This window comes from Panthera tigris, chromosome B2 (assembly GCF_018350195.1).
Source record: "Panthera tigris isolate Pti1 chromosome B2, P.tigris_Pti1_mat1.1, whole genome shotgun sequence".
NCBI classification, from domain to species: domain Eukaryota; kingdom Metazoa; phylum Chordata; class Mammalia; order Carnivora; family Felidae; genus Panthera; species Panthera tigris.
The window spans coordinates 2,116,618-2,130,749 of NC_056664.1; the positions used below are offsets into that span (position 1 = coordinate 2,116,618).

At 44.3% G+C, this 14,132-nt stretch overlaps 1 protein-coding gene and 1 non-coding gene across 5 annotated transcripts in view; one reads left to right on the forward strand and one right to left on the reverse strand.

The window, feature by feature from the left end:
• The first annotated feature begins 1,448 nt into the window (after positions 1 to 1,448).
• Positions 1,449 to 1,522, forward strand: TRNAE-CUC. The gene has a single exon. It is a non-coding gene; the product is annotated as a tRNA-Glu (tRNA).
• Positions 1,523 to 11,240: 9,718 nt separating this feature from the next.
• Positions 11,241 to 14,132, reverse strand: part of ZSCAN16 (zinc finger and SCAN domain containing 16) — a 29,999-nt gene continuing 27,107 nt past the window's right edge. For 2 of the 4 annotated variants that reach the window (XM_042985475.1, XM_042985476.1), the window contains one exon: positions 11,241 to 12,158. In XM_042985475.1, the coding sequence (XP_042841409.1) occupies positions 11,638 to 12,158 (521 nt within the window). In that variant the 3' untranslated portion in view covers positions 11,241 to 11,637. The remainder of the gene's footprint in view (positions 12,159 to 14,132) is intronic. The other 2 variants (XM_042985478.1, XR_006217425.1) reach the window with 2 other exon arrangements.

The following is a 14,132-nucleotide window of genomic DNA, read 5'->3' on the forward strand; positions in this document are numbered from 1 at the left end:
CTGCCCTTGGTTTTTGTTTTTAAGTTTATTTATTTATTAAAAAATGATTTTTTTAACGTTTTCTTTATTTTTGAGACAGAGAGAGACAGAGCATGAACGGGGGAGGGGCAGAGAGAGAGGGAGACACAGAATCTGAAGCAGGCTCCAGGCTCTGAGCCGTCAGCACAGAGCCCGACGCGGGGCTCGTGATGCGGGGCTCGAACTCACGGACCGCGAGATTGTGACCTGAGCCGAAGTCGGACGCTTAACCGACTGAGCCACCCAGGCGCCCCTATTTATTTATTTTGAGAGAAGGAGAGAGAGAGAGAGGGTGGGGCAGAGAGAAAGGAGAGAGAGAATCCTAAGCAGGCTCCATGCCATCAGCGCAAAGCCCAACGTGGAGCTCAATCACGTTGAGATCGACTTGAGTTTAATCAAGAGTCAGCCGCTTAACTGACTGAGCCACCCAGGCGCTCCACATAGGTAGTTTAGAAGTAAAATAGTATCATGACCTAAGGAAAGATTTCTCGAAAGGCACTAATGATAACAGAAAATATTGCTAAATTTGACTTCATCAAAATTTAAACCTTCTGCTCAAGAAAAAACACCATTAAGAAAGTGAGAAGAGAGGCTACAGCCTGGAAAACATGTGTGATACATATTTCTGACAACTAGTCTACAGAGTATGCAAAGGACACTCACAACTCAATCATAAGACAAACTAACATAAGTAGGTAAAAGATCTGAGCGGACACTGTACAAAAGAAGATATTTGAATGGCCAATGAGTACATGAAAAGGTACTCAACGTCATAGAGGGAAATATAACAAAAATCACAACAAAGCATTAAAACCACTACATATCTGTTAGAATGGCTAAAATTAAAATGTCTAACAACGCCAAGTACTGGTGAGGATATGAAGCGATTGGAACTGTTATTCAATGCTAGTGGGAGTTAAAATGGTATGCTAATTTCAACAACTGGCAATTTTTAATGAAGTTAAATAATGCCTACATTCTGATCCAGTAATCTCACTTCTAGACATTTAGCTAAGACATATGAAAACACAAGTCCACAGCAGCTCTATTCATTATAGGTCCAAACTGGAAAAACCCAAATGTTCATCAATAGGAGAATAGAGAGTGAAATAGTGTAATGTTCATACAATATATACTACTCAGAAATAAAAAGAAGCTACTAATAGATGAATGATGCGGATGAATCTTGAAAATATGTTGGTGGGGCACCTGGGTGGCTCAGTTGGTTAAGCATTTGACTTTGGCTCAGGTCATGATCTCATGGTCCGTGAGTTCAAGCTCCCCAGTGGGCTCTGTGCTGACAGCTCAGAGCCTGGAGCCCGCTTCAGATTCTGTGTCTCCCTCTCTCTCTGCCCCTTCCCTATTTGCATGCTCTCTCTCTTTCTCAAAATAAATAAATAAACTTAAAAATAATTTATTATGTTGGGGGCGCCTGGCTGGCTCAGTTGGTAGAGCATGCAACTCTCAATCTCAAGGGTTGTGAGTTCAAGCCTCACGTTGGGCATAGAGCCTACTTAAAAAAAAAAAAAGTTAACAAAACTAAATAGTACGCTTAGTTTTATGGTGTGAAAAACACCAGGCCTCCCTCACTCCTCCATTCCCTACCAATATCTATTCCCTAGAGATATCCAGTTAACTCTTTCCTTTTACTTTTCATATTAACCTCTATATTTATAATGTACTAACACTGCTATTTCTTGATTTTTCACTTATAAATATTCTTTATTATGCATTAACTTCCTACTATGGAAAAAAAGCATTTAATTTTTTAAGTTTATTTATTTTGAGAGAGACAGAGACAGAGCAGGGGACAGGCAGAGAGAGAGAGAGGGAGAGAGACAATCCCAAGCAGGTTTCGTACTATAAGCAGAGCTCAGTGCAGGGCTTGAGATCTCACCACAAACGGTGAGATCATGACCTAAGCCCAAACCAAGAGTCAGATGCTTAACCAACTGAGCCATACCCTAAAAAAGCATTTCATTTTTTAGACCACTAGAACTAGCCACGCCAGGGATTAGAGGACACATAAACTTCCTGAGTTGCTAAGTCCGACAACAACAGCAGCCCCACCAAGGCACAAAAATGTTAGACTCCAGTTACTTGTACTTTCCCCACTTCTATAAGCAGGGGACAAATGTCTATTAATGTTACCAGATGGAGAAACATTTCCAAACTTAGCGTCAGCTGCTCGCTGCTGGAAAATCTGTGCTCAGAGGCAAGTGATTGTGGGAAAGGAAAGTTTACTTTAGTCAAGAAGCCGGTAACCTGGGTGGACTACCTCCCAGGTAGTAAAGAGGGTGGTACCTCGGTGGTAAAGAGGGTGGACAAATCTTTCAAAGACCATCTTCCCTGTCCAGGTGAGGCCAGAGAATTTTTTTTAAATGTTAATTTATTTTTGAGACAGAGAGACAGAGCATGAGCTGGGGAGGGGAAGAGAGAGAGAGAGAGACACACACACAGTCTGAAGCAGGGTCCAGGCTCTGAGCTGTCAGCACAGAGCCCGACGTGGGGCTCGAACCCACGACCCGTGAGATCATGCCCTGAGCTGAAGTCATACACTTAACAGACTGACCCTCCCAGGTGCCCCATAGTCCAGAGAATTTTAAAGGGGAAGGCATGGGAAAGGGAGGGGGCTACACACAGGAGAAGCAGGTGCCCAGGTGGTAGTCGTATGTGGACATGACCCTGAACAGACTCTCTGGCAAAGCCAAAGCTGTTTTCCAATGTGGTCAGGCCATATCCTGTGGGAAAGTCTGGTCCTTCACTCCTCAAGGCCAGTGGTCTGCAAATCTCAAGGAAAGCAGGTTATTTCTGCCACAGACACAGGGACTTAGGTCAGCAAGAAAGGAGTGCATAAAATTGAAGCGAATTCACCCTTGAGATCAGTTGGAGTGCTGTTACAATAACACTCCAAATATTTTCCACACCTGGAACCTCAAAGGTGTTCCCAGATTCTCCTCAGTTGCTCTGAATTTTAGTTTCAGAAGCATCACTTCATATGTAGTATATGGACTAGCATAGTAATTTTCTAAAATTTTGGTCTCAGGGTGCCTGGGTGGCTCAGTCAGTTAAGCCCCCAACTCTTGATTTCTGTTGAGGTCATGATCTCACAGGTCCCTGGGATCAAGTCCCACATCTGTGCTGTCAGTGCAGAGTGCTGAGCTTGTCAGCCTGCTTGGGATTCTCTCTCTCCCTCTCTCTCTGCCCCTCCCCCACTTGCTCTCTCTCTCTGTCTTTCTCTGTCTCTGTGTGTGTGTGTCTGTCTCTCTGTGTGTGTGTGTGTGTGTGTCTCAGAATAAATAAACTTAAAAAAATAACAAAATTTTGGTTTCATGATTCCTTTTATATTCTTAAAAACTGATGAGGACCCCAAAGAGCTTATTTTTATGTGGCTCATATCCATCAAGATTTGCTGTATTTGAAATTAAAACTGAGGAATTAACAAATATTTGAAATAACAATAACATTTCCATTACATGTTAACTTTAATATATTTTATGGAATCTAACAATATCTTCTAAAACAAAAAGTTAGTGAAAGGAGTGGAATTACTTCACATTTTTGCTAGTCTCTTTGAAGTCTGGTTTAATAGGTGGCTGGATTCTCACACTTGCTTCCTCACTCAGTATCACCGGAGAAGGTCAAACCTCAGGACCGACAATTGTAAAGGGCAAGAGTGGGTCATTCATTTAAGAACTGCATTTGGGGAAGTTTGGAGATGTTCCCTAGCTGGCCGCTGGGGCTTGCGTCCTCTGCCCACAGCTAGATACTCACTTTCTAAAACAACCGGAAAGGCTCTTACCAAGAGACTGAACGAAGCATGGCAAAACTTGAGATGATTCAGGACATTTACAATGGAACAAAGAGGAGGAAAAATAAAGATAGCATTCTCTAAAAGTGAAGTACACTGCAGCCCGCCACCCTAGAGGAAGGTTCCTGTTTTGGTAATTGTGTAGGTCCTTGGCCTGTCTGCCTGCCCTCTGCTCACTCACCCTACAGGAAGGCCTGCCTGGAGCCTGCTCGAGTGGGACCTAGATTGAGACTCTCCACTGGGGTAAGACCAGCTGCAGAAGCAGCCTCCTCCCACTGCAGTGGAAGTTCACACCACCTACAGTCACCAGCACGTGACTCACTCCCAGATACAAGCGATACCGCGATACCACGCGTCAGAAGACACCTAATGAACATCAAGAGCAGAGCATGAAGGAGAAGGGGCAGAGGTGTCTGACCCCAGAGCACGGACAGACAACCCAGGGAATAGAAAAATGGATTAACTGTAATGAGGCAGGGGAGGAAAAACTTTCTCTCTTCCCTTCTTGGTTCTTTGGTTGGCCTCATAAATCAACATGAGACAGTTTAACTGGAGGACAAAATTTTAGGGTTGTTCATACAGGAGCTCATAAAACTACAAGACTCAAAGAAGTGACCAAAGCTGACTAAACTTCTTTGTTTGCCTTTTGTTTTTTATTATATTTTAAAATATTAAAATAACAAAATATGATAAAAGTGAGAATCTACATGTATATAAAGCAAACACAAAAATATTAAGTAAATAAATAAATAGATAAATAAATAAATAAAAGCTGACATTTCCTCTACCCCCAAATGCTACTACCTAGAATGTTGGGAAACAATTCTCCAAGGATTTCTCACATTTCTCTAAGTCTTCTGACAGATTTTCTTTCAGTTCAGCTTTTCAAAGATGTATCTCCTTTTGGAGCAGATTTATTTCCTAACAAGGATAATAAAGATTGTTAGAAATAACCCATCACCCGGATCAAAGGTGGGATGCAGAGACTCGCAGCACAGTGAAGCAAGGCTTTAATCAATGTTCTTACGAAAGTGGGTGTCTGATGGACAGGCACACTCGGGGCAGTTACAGCAGACAATTTATCTCCTAGTGTGCAAGTCCGTCCCCTGGTTCCTCATTGGCTGAGTACTACAGAGGTTACAGCCTTATCCTGACATCACCTATGCCCATGTAAGGCAAAAAGTAGTCTGATTGGAACAAATGTGCATTCCCTGAGCTGACCAGAGACTTTCAGTCCCTCCTATTGACAGACATTTAGATTTTTTCCTTTCTTTCTACCATTAGCAATCCTATCTGCCTTACTGCCCTCTAGAATGTCCCTCTCCTTACCCCATAATCACTGTGAGTCTGCCGAGTCCTCTCAAGTCCAGGAGTTGTCTCATTGTTTCCTATCATTCTAAACACTAGTCTGTTATTCTCATAACAGGTCTCTCTTCTCAGGGTTTCATTAATCTATTTATCACATTCTGTGTTGTATTACTTGTTATTATTGCATATGCTCTTGACCAGAGTATAAGCTTCCTCATCTAGTATTTATTCCGAGATCTCTCTCTCCCACCTCCGGTATGCAGTGGCCCTTAAAATATGCAGATGTGCCCTACATTTCAGACAGGAAAAATGGTTTGAGTTGTTCTGTCAAGTGGCTAAATTTGGTCAATATGATTCACCTTCTCCTTTCTTTTCTATTAATTCCTTTCCCTGAGATCTGTCCTTATTCATCCAGGTAATACTTCTCAAGAGCTCACCTGTGCCAGGTGCCAAGTTTGGTGAGACTGCTGAGATGAGCAGCTATAGGTCGCTCACAATGACCACACCCTTTTTCCATTCTTCATGGTTTTTCTCTTACTCCAGTCTTGTTTTGCACTTTACTTTTATGGGAGAGCCAAAATAACTTCCAAGCTACCCTTCCAGGTTTTTGGCTGAGGTCCCCCCAACAGCCAATAAAAATGTTAACAGGAGAAAAAGACGTTTAGTAATGAAAGGGCGGACCTACGCCTTCCGACTCCATCTTGTTCTGTGTCCTCCACCTTGAATGACTATGTCCCCGACATGCCCCCTTTCCGGGAAAATCGCAGAAACCTCAGACCACGCCTCCTCCCCTTGAGTAACCTCCCGCTCACCCGTTCAAACTTCCTGATCAAAACACGCCGGGCGACCTGCGGCGACCTGCGAAACAGGACTCCCACCCTTCCCCAGCCAATGGCTGAGGCCACAGCCATTACCTCACCAACTGCCCCTAGACCCCTATAAAACCTTCCTGCTTTTGAAACTCCCTCTCTCCGGTATCTCACGCTGCGTCGTGCAGGTAGGGGATTGAGTTCGAGCTAGCTCGAATAAAGGCTCTTTGCTTTTGCATCGGACTCGGCTCCCTGGTGGTCTTTGGGGGTCACGAATTCGGGGCATAACAGTAACAGGTATACCTCCTGTATACATGGGGAGACCCAGGAAAACGGCATCACTCCTTGAAATGGCGCAAGTCACCACCTTAAATATAATGTCCACCTGTCGGCAAATGAAGATTATGGGGGCTTTCAGGTGAAGCACAGTAAAGATGGATGAGATTGTTACCATATTTGTTGTTACTTTGTCGACAAGAAGTTTCTAGAGTTTTAGAGTTCTTCCTTCTCTTCCTGGGGAGACACCCTTACAAATGGACATTCCCTTAAAAAATGCAAATGTTTCTTACAAAAGGGTAACTTTTACTTGTTTGTCTGAGCTCCTGTCCCGTTTTGTTTTGTTTTTTTAAACAATCAGCCTAAAATAACCCTAACAGGCATATTTAAGGGGAGGCAAAATTTGCTCACCTTCACTCTTCCTCCAGATGAGAGGTCGCAGGGATGGGGGGCAGAGGGCTGTCCCCACAGTCACTGTCGGGCCTCCTGAGCAATCCTGGAGGTTTGCCCAGGCCGGAGGCCCAGCGACTTTCGGGGAACGTCCCTACCGCCGGGATATAGCCTTCGGGAGCCCCCCCACACCCTCCTCCTCCGCCTGCACCTGGGGCCCCAGGGCTCTTTCGGGCCGGAACCCCAGTGTTTGTGCCGTCGAGGAAGAGCGGACCCGTTTTCCCGAGCTCTCGCGGTTGCGAGCCACTTCCGGTTGCGAGCGGCTCCGGAGCGGAGGGCGGCAAGGGGCCGCGGACCGCGGGCTGGTGCGGATCTTCGGCCCGGCCTGTGGCTGGGTGTTGCGGGGGGGGGGGGGCGTGCGGAGTGAGGTCGTGGTGAACAGGACGGGTATTAAAACACACCCGGGAGCAGCAGCAACGCAGGGAACGAACTGGGGCCGGGAGCGCCGAGCAGGATGCTGACCGCCTCCCTAGCGCTCCGGGCCACGGCCCGCGGGCTCCCGGCGTCCATGGAGACCACGCCGAGGGTCCCAGCACCCGGCGGTTCTCCTGTAGGACTCCCCTGCTGCACCTCGGTAGCAGCTCCCGGGAGACTTGTTCCCACGACTCCTGGTGCAGCCCCAGCCACTGCTGCTTCTCCGTTTTTGTTCTGTGCGCCATTTAGTCCTCGTGGACCCTCCCTTGCTCACGCGGTCTCAAAATAAGTAAATAAACATTAAAAAAAAAAGAAAAATCACTGTGCCATGGTGGCACATTTTGGAGCAGCCTGCCCTTGTCCCCTGTGGAACACAGTATGTGCTCAATAAATATTTGTTGATCATTAAACAAATCAATAATAGGTAAAAAGTCTTTGGCATCATAGAACTTACTCTCACAGAATTAAAGTGGTTTGGAACCTGGAGAATGGGAGGTACCCGAGAGCGAGAAGCTCTTGATGAGGCTGTTCCAATAAATAGGAATATAATGTGATGTAAAGTTTTCTAGTAACCACAGTAAAAAAGGACCGGTGAAACTGATTTCAGTAATATATTTTATTTAAACCAGTATACCCAAAATATTAACATCTAATAATATAAAAATTAACCAAATATCTTACATTTTCATACTAAAATCTTTGAAAGCTGTATTCCTACTTATTGCACATCTCAATTCAGATATTACATTTTCATTGAAAATACTTGATCTATACTGAGATTATACAAAATTTAAAATGCTAAAAGTAGATTCACATATCCAAATATACTTTAAATATATCTAAAGGTTTTCCAATAACTGAATTATGTTTTAAAATTTAATTAAAATCAAATAAAATTCAGATTGCAGTTCCTTAGTTGCATAGCATATGGGCTTGGTGGCTACTACAGCGGACAGTGAAGATCCCAATCAGAAAGTCTACTCATGGTAGGCCAGGGGGTAAAGGACAGGGTAGCACCACACGTCTGCCAGGGAGGGAAGTGTGCATTCTTAAATGCAGTGTAAGCTCTTTATGCAAGTCACGCTGGAGGGCAGATTCCTCTGGTCCTCAACACTGAGGTATGGCTTTCTAAAGCAGACTAATTCTTTAGCATGATTGTTTAGATTTTAGGTTCTGCGGGAATCATTTTTTAGGGGTGGGAAAAGGGTCTAGCAACGCTGGTCACACGTACCATCTCTAAGTAGAATCTTACTGTGTCTGATTAAGAACAGTCCTGGAAATCAGATTATTTTCCTACAGATCAGCTGTTCTCAACTGGGGGCAATCTGACCCCTCAAGGGGGCATTTGCTCACCCACCTAAGTTTTTTTTTTTTTTTGCTTGTCACAAGTAGGGGGTGCTAGTAGGATCCTGTGGGTGGAAGCCAGGGAAAATCCTACAGTGCAGGGGACAGGGCACCACAGGGGACTGTCTTGCTGAAAATGTCAATACAACAAGCCTGAGAAACCTTGCTCTAGAGAATCTGGGTAAGAAAGACTGAGAACCTTAGTATAAGCAACTCTCTTGTGGGATCAGTAATGGGAGAGCAGCTTGTTTTGTTCAAGTATTTCAAACTTTCTAGTTGTGTTTTCATTATTGGACTTTCTGATTATAAATAATTTCATGCTCAGGAAGAGAATGGAGACCTGGTCGATAAATGGTATGCACTGTGCTCCTAAGACTCATTGTACCTTCGTATGGCTTGTATCGTACCACCCAGGCTCAAATGTGACCAATGCCAGTATTAGATTACTCGCCGCTCTCTTGTTCCTATCACCATCTCTTATTTGAGATTTGTTCTTTTCCCTACACCCTTGTTCCTTTTTATTCTCTTCCTTCCATCCCTCTCCCTGATCTTATTTCTCCCTTTTCACTGATGCCCATCCATTCCTCCTGGAACCCCACCTCCCCTGCACTTGTCCATTTCCTCCCCTCAAAGCTGCTGGCTCCTCATTCAAAATCCCCAGTTCACCACCCCCATCTGTGGCTGAGAGAGCTGCCCCCCTCCTCCGTTTAGGGGCCTTGGACAATCACAGCTGTCTTGTCAGTTCACAAAAGCTTCTGACTACAATCCTCACCACTTTCAAAAAAAAACACAAAACAAAACCCATAAACAAAATAAAATACAATCATTCTCTCTCGAAAAAGATGGGAGGAGCAACGCACATGCTTCTGAGGTAGCCGAGAACCTGGGCTCCTCTAGATCAGGTGCTGTGCACGGAGGGTGGCGGGTGGCTCCACAGGGACCCAGTGGTTCTGATTAGTGTCTAGCAGATAAGTTCTCTTCTGCTAACTTTGGGCTTGGGTATCCAACTCTAAGACTAGGACAATTCTTTGTACTGACAGGTATTCACAACTATCTGAATAGAATGTTCTAGCATAGAGAGGATAAAGGCAAACCAGTCTGTCATGTCTTTACCAATTTTAAGAGCCCTAATCTTGTGGCAACCAGGATCATCTTTCTTCCCACTGCAGAAGCCTCTCTAAATTCTAGATCAGGATCTGCCGACAACTCCCGTGCACGTGTCTCAGCAAGACAAAAGGTAAAGGGGGAAGCTTCACTCAGTAAGCATTTAACTTTATTTTCAAAATAAGACATTTTTAATACTAGAGATTTAATGCTTTACTTTTCTCTGAGGACCATTAAAAAATCTTTTGTCTCAAATGCCTAAAATATTGCCCAGATGATTATTATAAAAACCAAGTAGGAGTGTGAAGCTTGAGGTTTTAAAATTTTCTACCAAGTATGTTCAAAAGACATAAAAGCCCAGTTTACCTTTATGGAGCCACAAGGAATGGCCTAAGATTCATCTCCCAGTGGTAGTAGAGACCCAAAACGGACTGTGGTGGTTTAACTAGTCGAGCACAATACAAAAGCAAGGATGTCTGACTATTGTCTTCAGGCAGAGATTCGGTCACTGCCTGGTTGTTCTGGTAAGGCTATTCCTAAAACCAGTGGGCAGTTTGATGGTATACATCTGAATGCGCTGGGCCTCTGGCCACAATTTCTGTCATGTCATTAAAATTCTCAAATTAGGGATGTAAAACTGTTGCAAGTACATGAACCGCTAATATATTTCCAAGCCAAAAAGAAAAAACTTGATTATAATTTAGCCTTTTAATTTAGATTAGGTTACTGTGTTTACTTTAATAGTCTTCAATCCTCCAGTTATAATAGACTCTTTCGCTAAGGCTGAAAAGGTGCTATAAAGTTATTACTAAATTACTTTCTTAGGGTGTTTGCATTTTATCTGTTGCTATTGCAGCCTCCTCAGGTATCTCTTTTACTACCTTCCTGAACTCAGAATCACAGGATGTCAAAGCTGGGAAATACCTTACCAGTGATTGATTAGGACAGCAATACCCTTTAGAACTTTCTGCAGATAAAAATGGTCTATATCTGTGTTGTCCAATCCAGGTGCTACTAGCCACACGTGGCTGTTGAGTACTTAAAATGTCACTAATGAACAGAATTTTCTATTTTATTTCAGTTAATTTAAGTTTATACAGCCATGTGTGGGTGACTGGCTACTATACTGGACAATACAGTTCTAGACCGATCCCTCCCATGTCCTTCAGTTTACAGTGACGGGAGACTCAGGAGTGATTTATCCACATTATAGATGCCTCATACACCATCACCCCCCTCCTTCCCAATAGCTCCTACTTATCACTTAACTGCTTTCCTTTCCACTGGAATGTCTTCCTTAGCCCGCTATCTTTCCTGATGGTTTCCTCTTTTTCAGCAATGGCAAACAAATTCCACAAAATGATTGTCCTCCCTACTTTAAGATCAAAATGAGATTAATATTTAGGCCATTCTAGCAGTAGTGGTGGAAAACAGTATTGTTTTAGTTATTAATTTCAAAAGCAGCTTTAACTTAACACAATGTATCTGGTAGGTTTCTGCTGTGTCATCTGCATGCTACAGAATGGGAAACGAAGGCAGAGAAAAATGTGAATGTTTAGGGGCACACAAGAGGCTCAGCTGGTTGAGTGTGTGATTCTTGATTTTGGCTCAGGTTGTGGTCTCATGGTTCGTGAGTTCAAGTCCTACGTCGGGCTCTGCACTGACAGCACAGAACCTGCTTGGGAGTCTCTCTCTCTCTGCCCCTTCACACTTGTGTGCGCCTGCTTGGGATCTCTGTTTCTCTCAAAGTAAATAAACTTAAAAAGAAAGTGAATGTTTGCCCAAAGTTGTACACTGAACGGTCAAGTAACAAGGAGAGCTGAGAAGTAGCATTTGCTGCCTTTCCACCAAGAAAATGGCTATTTTGGGCTGCAAGTCAGCAGTATGTCAACAGACAAGGCTTTCTGAAATAACTCTTAACTCTTCCCAAGAAACTGAACTAATTTAGAAATAAAAGGAAACTTTCTCAGGTAGATTCTCTGGTGCCGGAGAAATGCTTAATGACGACTGAAGCTTTGCCCGCGTTCAGGTTACTCAGTGTCTAAGGCGGATTCTCTGGGAACTAATGAGGCCTGAGGAGCTAAGAACGGTTCCTTCACCATCTTAGTAGAGCTTATTTGCTGTATGAATTCTCTGATGTCTGATAAGGGCCGAACTCACGCGGAAGGGCCTCCCGCACTCCTCACATTCATAGGGTTTTTCACCCGTGTGGATTCTCTGGTGCTGAATAAGACCTGTGCGCCCACTAAAATCTTTCCCGCATTCTTCACATTTATAAGGTTTCACTCCAGTGTGTACTCTGTGATGTCCGAGGAGATGGGAGCGCTGAATGAAGGCCTTCCCACATTCGTCGCACTTGTAGGGTTTCTCTCCAGTGTGAGTCCTCCTGTGTTTGCTGAGGTCTGAGCTGTGACTGAAACTCTTCCCGCAGTCCTCGCACGTGTAGCGCCTTCTTTCCCTCTGCGGCCACTCCACTCTGCCCTTGCTTTCAGTAGCATCTCCGGGTTCAGGAGGCAGAGGAATGTCTTTGTTAAGTCTGTCATTTACCTTGCCAAGGAACTGTGTGTCCTTGGGCGTATCTTCCTTCTGGGACAACACTTCATTCTTAGTGCTGGTTTCATCACCTGTAACCAAACACAAAGGTGTCCTAATCTAAGTTTGAGAAAGAACACATGAACGCTCTAAGTGTGTTATAAAAGTCACATACAATGCACAAACCAGAGATTTGGCGCCATCAAATCATACCGACAATATAAGGAAGAAATTAAGAGACGAGCGGGGAGGCTGGTGGCAGGGTTATTTGGGAAGAGATTGAGAAGAGAGAAGGCAGTGATGTGGAGTGAAGGGTCACCTGGCAATCTCGTGCACAGAGTGCTGAGCGGTAAATGAGGACTACGGATACGCTGGGGATAACGAAGACGGACAGACAGGGGGTCAGAGAACAGACGGGGAGGGAGCTGAGACTTTGGGAGAAACATGTCAGGGCCTGAAACATAGGTGGTTAAGTGGGAGAAGATAGTGGGATTAGGGATCTGAACTGAATGTAGTGAGTAGGAACCATCAGAGAAAGGAACCGTATGAAGGATAATAATCAGTTAAAAGCAGGTTGAGAGCATGCAGGGCAGGAAAAATAGAGGAAGTGACAATGGATGGTCTGGTGTGTGTCCACACTCTCATCTCCAGTGCCAGCCCTGAAACGTGATTTGCATCAGAATCACATGGATGGCTTCTTAAACCAGAATACTAGGCTTCCCACTCAGCTTTGATAAAGCTGGAGTAGAGCTCAAAAATTTGCATTTCTAACAAGTTTCCTGGTGGGAGAGATACTCCGGATTCAGGGACCACATTTTGAGAACCAACGGCCTAGGTATTTTTCAAGGTCCAACTCAAATACTCTCTCCTCCAGGAAGTCTTCCCTAAATCTCCCAAATTGGCTCTTTTCCCTCTTCCTGATCACTATGTCCTTCACCTCATGCTTTGCATACAATAGCACACAATAGCAAGTACTCAGTAAATATTTGAGTTGAACTTTGTAAGAAAATAGCTGTTTTGATGATTTGGAGGGGGTAGAAAGTGTCACCTATTCAGTCATGCTGTGACTACCATCTCAATGAACCTAGGAATCCTAACAGTGCAGCTGTCATTTAGTTAGTCCTCAGGGGCTCACTTGGCCTGAAGGAAGCAGCAGCAAGAGCTCCCAGGGCATCTCAGTGCCTGGGTTGGGCTGGAAACTCTGGCTCGAGTGGCTCACTGATGCCAAGCCACGAAGCCCACTCTTCACTGTCCTCACCGTGTCCCCCTTGCTCCCAATCGTCCTCAGATCTGTTCCTCCTGAAAAATCAGTTTTTAAAACCAGGCAGTAGACTTTCTCAAAGTTTGGATATTTGCTCGAAGATGATACTGTTTTGGAATGTAAATGCCGTGTTATCTTTGGCTGGAAATTACAAGGACTAAATTAGAGCCAGAAGATCAAGAGTCCAGTCCTGGAACTGATCAATGTTTAAATTCTGGCAGGTGAGGGGCGCCTGGGTGGCTCAGTCGGTTGAGCGGCCGGCTTCGGCTCAGGTCATGATCTCGTGGTCCATGAGTTTGAGCCCCGCGTCGGGCTCTGTGCTGACAGCTCAGAGCCTGGAGCCTGTTTCGGATTCTGTGTCTCCCTCTCTCTGACCCTCCCCCGTTCATGCTCTGTCTCTCTCTGTCTCAAAAATAAATAAACGTTAAAAAAAAATAAAAAAATAAAAAAAAAATAAATTCTGGCAGGTGGTTTCCTTGGTTTCCTTCTCACCTCTGAGCCTTCTTTACCCATTGTTTGATCAGATGAGGGAAGATAGGATAAAGCATTTGTAAAAGTATAACGTGTGACAGAAGTATTGCTAGGTTAGCAGGGTAAGAGTGATCAAGCAAATCGTGGAAATCAGAGACACCTCCTACCATGAAAAGAAGTGTTCTGAAACATCAGCAATTAGCCTCAACAGCTTCTTTACATATAGCTGTCACCAGGGGCTGGCTTTCCTGGGGCTGACTGATGAATATTAACAACAACAACAACAACAAAAGACACAGAGTTTGCCCTAAATGGTCACTTCACCATCTTCAGT